The sequence below is a fragment of the Gossypium hirsutum genome, chromosome D09 (assembly GCF_007990345.1).
Source record: "Gossypium hirsutum isolate 1008001.06 chromosome D09, Gossypium_hirsutum_v2.1, whole genome shotgun sequence".
Taxonomy (NCBI): Eukaryota; Viridiplantae; Streptophyta; class Magnoliopsida; order Malvales; family Malvaceae; genus Gossypium; species Gossypium hirsutum.
In genome coordinates, this window is record NC_053445.1 from 41,596,273 (window position 1) to 41,602,177 (window position 5,905).

The 5,905-nt window shown below is 36.4% G+C and overlaps 1 protein-coding gene across 1 annotated transcript; it reads right to left on the minus strand.

The window, feature by feature from the left end:
• Positions 1 to 248: 248 nt before the first annotated feature.
• Positions 249 to 5,105, minus strand: LOC107891311 (probable glycosyltransferase STELLO2). Its single transcript, XM_016816063.2, has 3 exons — positions 2,973 to 5,105; positions 1,292 to 1,418; positions 249 to 959 (listed from the first exon to the last, which is right to left on the minus strand). The coding sequence occupies exons 1-3, from the start codon at positions 4,670 to 4,672 to the stop codon at positions 486 to 488; spliced, it is 2,301 nt and encodes a 766-aa protein (XP_016671552.1). The 5' UTR covers positions 4,673 to 5,105; the 3' UTR covers positions 249 to 485.
• Between the last annotated feature and the right edge of the window lie 800 nt (positions 5,106 to 5,905).

Below are 5,905 nucleotides of genomic sequence, written 5' to 3' on the forward strand. Positions count from 1 at the left end.
ATATTATTTTAACATCGGTATATATTTTATTGGTTTAATAAAAATTTAGCCATCAATATTTATAATTTTTGTGTAAAATATAGACAAAAAAATATAAATATTACGACTAAATTTGTTAAATTAAGACTCAATTGTAAAATTAATTCTCAATTTTATAAACTGACCGGATACCTGAAATTTCAGTAAGCATTAAAATCAGAAAAGAAGATTGAAAATTAACAGAGAGCTTCTCATGTATATACTGATGGGCCCAAAAGACCAGAATCATTTCATTTCTCTTCAAATAGAATCTGCAACCAGTAATGAATCATACAAATGTAATGAATCTACAGAGGAACTTACAAAAAGAACACCCCCTTTCCCCCTGAAAAATGATTATGGAACAAGTAAAGAAAAGAAAGAAAAAGAAAAAAACAGTTCTTCACATTACAATTACAAAAGTAGTACATGTTTCTTTCCTCCACACTACTGCCTTTCATTCATGTTCAAACTAACTCCGTTAAGAGAGGATCACCTTCACCCATTATTCTGATTAGCTTTATGAATTCCTGCTCGCTTGACACCTTCCATGGATGCACTGCAGGCGCGTGTGCGGAATAATGTGTCGAAGAAGAATTAGCAGATTGTGGTTCTGGCTTATACACCATTGTACTAAGCACTGAATCGAAATTCTGAGGTGAATCCATCGACAAAAAGAACATGGGTATGGAAACCTTTTGATGGATATCTTGATGTCCGACCAGATTAACAAGATCAACAAAGTCCGCTACAAACCGTTGAGGAATGTAGAATACCTCGGAACTGCAAATTGTGAGGCTCTGGTCACTCCTCACAACTTCTCTATAGTTCACTTGGAAGTGAACCGGCATTGTACTAACTACCTTCCTTACCAGCTCCGCTTGCTTTGAGTACCAATCAGAACTTCCTTTGGTTGATGCAGTACTCCAAGACATGGATACCTAAATGCCATCAAATGAAGAAGAAAATAAGAGCAGTGACTTAGTAGTTACTCGTAATGAACAATTCCATATTTTAGGAACATAATATGCCAAGCTTGTAAGACTATTGCTATTTGCAAAATTATTTTTAAACAATCCAAAATGTTTTCTTCAAATAAATGGCGAAAGAAATCTACTGTCTAACAGCTAAGTACTAGAACAATATAAATTCTTAAAAGAAAATACAAAAGCTGAAGTACCGTAGGTAGAACAAATAATTATTGGCAACATTTTACATATGTAAAAGAACAAGTAGAGCACAAATGCCAAGTGAAAAGGTAGAATTTAGGTACCTTATCCGTTATCCATAGCTTAGTCTTGTCTGCCTGTAAGAGATTCCAGTAATTAAGAACGGTATCATCTTCGAGGAATAAAAAGCCATCCGCACTTGAAAACCGATCAAATATCTTGGGCAGATGCCTACAAAATATGTTGAGAGACAATTAGCAAACATAAAACAGGCATGACCTCACTTAACAGCTACGATTTCCATGGTTAACCAACCATAAATTGACCATTTAACAACCATTTGCTGCCTTTAGAAAGTCTTAATTCAGAAGAAAGGAACATACAAAACCTTAATTGACTAAGTACCAAATGTGATAACCTGTCAAAAATATAGAAAAAAAACACACAAAAACATGCAATTATTATTGCATTTATAATTCATAAAACTCCATTAAGATTATAAGGTAACTCTTCCCTTTTAGGGTTTGCTTAGTAGGGAGAATCAAAACAAGAAGAAGAAGAATTCATAATCCGAGGTTATGCTATAAAAAAGTAAAATAATTATGAATCTTAGTGAAAAGGATTCCACTGCACCCCTTCCTCCTGGCAAAGCTTAGCTCAAGGTAGAAGAGGGAGCCTCCGTATGATATATCATGGGAAAGAAGAGGTAGTACTTTGATTGAAAAACAGAGATGCCACAACAAGAAAGGAACGGATCCTTGACGATGATGAAGAAATCAGGAAAGAGGGGCCATTTAGAGATTTTAAAATGTCTGAAGGTACAGTCTGGAATCAACAAAAACTAATCACAAGGTATAGCAAATCCCGGTTTCAAATACCATGGTCAATCTACTTCATGCAAGAACTGTTTAAAGTACAACTTCGATTCTTTAAGGCTAATGGAATGCCCTTTGCAAAAAGTAAGGTTATGGATCAATTATTTACAATCAGGAGAGAGACTCATTTATTATTCTAAAATTCAACTAAAATAATAATTAGATACACAAGTTGCTTTATACAACAAATATCAACCTCCACTTCCCAATATATTACAATCATTATTTGCTAGTCCCTCTGCATTTACACCTCCAATCTATAAGATAATATAAAGGATCAAGATTAACATAAATCAACGGGTTAAGATCTTCAATATGAACAGGAAAAAAAAACCAAGTATAAAACGAAATTAAGCAGTTTTCTAAAAGTCTTCATCAACCTAAGCACAATATGATATCATTTTCTTCATCACCTCATGCATGTAATAACTGCAAATTATTTTCTGTGCAAAGCACGTGAAAGAAGATGAAGAGACTTTCATTTTAGCTGTCCATGGATCAGTTGCTTTTACAAAAATTTCATATTGGTTGCTCATGGATAAAGTAATTTATGAAAATATGATGAACAGAAACTAATAATTGTTATCTATGAATAATATCGCGGTTAATGACTTATGCCCAAATTCATTTTGTCCAAAGATTTAAAGAACAATTTATCAGGACTTATATTGCAAAACCTCCCTGGCCAGGTACAGATGAAAGAAAATCAGGCAAATAATGGCTGGAAGCAAAAGCTATCTAGTAAACCAGAATATCACTTTAGTCTACCAAAACAATATTCAAAAGCAAAGAAAGTAACAAATTAAAAATATATATATCAATATTCTAAGAAAGATGCACCATGGAAAGATAAATTGATAGATTAAAAGTATCATGTGAAGGGCAAGTGATGATTCTTGTGGCAACTTACTTGTAAATTTGATCTAATTGACCTTCTTCAATGGCAAGATCCGAATTCTTCTGCGCAGAAAAAATAACCACAGTTTTAAATATCCGCCCGTAAAGCAGTCTCCACTCCAGGGCAGTACGTTCCACAGGACCATTGCAGAACATGATTAACACGATATTTCCAAAATTCTTCCTCCATCGTATCAAATTCCCAATCTCAGAGCTAACCATCCCTGTTTCCTCCACTGCTAAATGAACAGATGGCAATTTCTGAGGGTTATATTCTTTTCGATCCCCATGACCGATATTTGCCCTTGGTCTGTCCAGCTCCAATGTCATCAACCTTGGCTGCTGATAACCTACGGCAACCAAGTCTTGAAGCCAAGCAGCAGTAAACTTGAGATCCTGCTCCGTCCAAAACCCCTCCTCCGCCATGGCATAACTCAGTTCCAATATCTTCTCAAACAACCTATGCTTGTTTGATCTCCATGACACCAAGAATTTGATCAAACGACCTACATTCACATGAAGATCCTTCTCCTCTGAAAAGGGGTATGCCTCAATTCTGTCATACCGATGAACTGTAGGAGGATACACAGCAACACTACCACCAATCTCCCACAAGAGCCGCTGTCCCCAGTAACCCCTCAATACATCTGAAGCCATTGTACTAACAGAAACAGGGAGCATCAAGGCCCAAAAGGCCGATGAATGGTATAACGTATTGAACGAATTCAATGGCACCATCATACCTTGAGGAAAGGCCACTTTTGGTGCATGCTCATCAAACCTAATATCAAAGGCTTCGAAACCCGACTTCCTAGTAAAATAAAACACGGAATCAACATCCGGTAACCCGTTTGAAATCCCTTGCTGTATGAACTGTTTCCCACCAAAGACCTCAGTGTAAAACTCCTCGTGTCCAAAGTCACCCACATTTTCCAATGGTAATCCCCTAGGCCAAACTGAACGTTGGCCGAAATGAATATAAGGGTTGACTACAGTCCTATTAGGATTATCATGGCTATACTGCAATATAACTTCTTGCCTAGCCCCTTCCCCTACTAATTCTACATCAAAATGTTTCCCTAGATCATTATCAATTACTTCCCCACGATCATCAGCATCGAAGATCTTTTTGGCACCATGTTGAATCGCAAACAAGTAACCGACGCTCTTTCTAACATAAGAATCGTAAGGCAAATGATCCACAACGCGAAAACCCAAATTAGCTTGCATATCTAAAGACAAAAAAATCGCACCTTTTAAGCTCCAATCACTGGGAGTCCTGGAGTTCCCAATTGCCAAAACTTGCCACCCTTTAATCTTCACCATCTTCTTCAATGCATCGGAGGGGTAATTAGAAACGGAGACAACGACCCATTGCTCTGATCTGAAATTAGCGTAAGGCGAAGTGCGGTCAGGAATGGGTTTGATGGAATTCCAGTTGATTTGAGGGAGAGAGATGGAATCCACGGCGCTCTGGGTTTCGGATTGGAGGCAAAGGAGAAAAGCTGTGTTGGTGGAGGAGTAGATGAAGAAAACGGCGGCGATGGTGAGGATTAGGACTAAGATAGTTACGATTCTGTAGCAGTTGTCGGGTACCCATGCGTTGAAGTCGAGGTTTTTGGGTTCAGACAATCTGTTGGGTTGAACAGTGGGAAGCTTTCTGATCTGGGAAGGTTTTGGAGATTTAGGAACTGCACGGTCTTGGACCAACATTTGATCTTTTCTTCTTAGATTCTTCCAAACCTAAATTCTTGCTAGATCTTCACTTTTGCTCCTTAATCTCAGCTTCACTCATAGATTCCCCAATTGCTTTTCTATTCAATTTGCTGTTTCTGTTGTGTAAAAAAGAGGGAAAGAAACAAAAAGACAGTTACCTTGGACTCTTTTTAATGACCTCTGCCGACAGCTACGAGCGATCACACACAACTGGGTTTCGTAGGCTTCAATGTAAACTTTTAGCAACTGATGAGTGGTAGTTTGGTGGGTCGTTGTCCTGTCTTCTTCTACAAATATTTTATTTATTTATTAATAATAAATTCATCTTCTTTGTGATTCTCATGAATTTATTTTAATTATTACAACAATTTTGTATTTTTGTTGGGTTATCAATGGTTGGATGATTGAGCATTTGAGCTAACAAGGCAATACTTTAATTTGGAGAAGGTGATTGGGTGCTATATAGTTTTAAGATACGAATTTTATGGCGGTTTTGTTTTCATTAAGCAATAGTCAACTTTTTTTTTTTTTAGAAATTACAACCGACATTGAAATATAGCCTGTTAACTTATGAAGCTCTTTTGTAGACAACATAAGAAAACTTGATAAATTGAAATAGATTGGATTTGAGGATTGAGGAGGAAGCCAGCCAACCAACCAGCCTTTGTGGTGAGTGGTGATGGGAGAGGCACATAATTTAGAAGCTGCTAATCTGTACAGTGAGTTGGGGGCACCCATTTGCCTTGAAATATGATTGCCAGTTTGAGTATTAAATAATAAAAGCTCTGTCTCAACTGCAACTACAACTTGTAGTCATTCTTCGGGGCTTCTTTGGCATTTGGCAATCAAACAAAACGTGGTGAGAACTTGGGAGATGTCACATTTCTTAACCCTTATTTGAGTTATCCAGTCTGTTGGGCATTCTACTAAGTATCAAAGCTTTCAACTACTATTAGTTTTTATATGCCATTATTTAATGGTTAAATTATATCATTAGTTACTAAATTATGGGTAAGCTTTATTTTGTTTATTTAATTAAAAAATTATAATTTGATCATTGAATTTTTTAAAAGTTTTCGTTTAAGTCGCTAAACTATTCAAAACTTTTTATTTAAGTCACTAGGCTGCTATATATATATATTTGAAATTCTACCAACGAGCTCTAAGTGACGATTCGATGATCGATATGGTGGATCAATACCTATCGACAAATAGAATAATATACCTTAG

Coding starts and splice junctions, on each gene's coding strand:
- LOC107891311 (XM_016816063.2), bottom strand. CDS start 4,672: ATGTTGGTCCAAGACCGTGCAGTTCCTAAATCTCCAAAACCTTCCCAG. Junction 1,419..2,972: donor CAATTAGATCAAATTTACAA/GTAAGTTGCCAC, acceptor CATATTTTGTAG/GCATCTGCCCAAGATATTTG. Junction 960..1,291: donor AGCTATGGATAACGGATAAG/GTACCTAAATTC, acceptor GATGGCATTTAG/GTATCCATGTCTTGGAGTAC.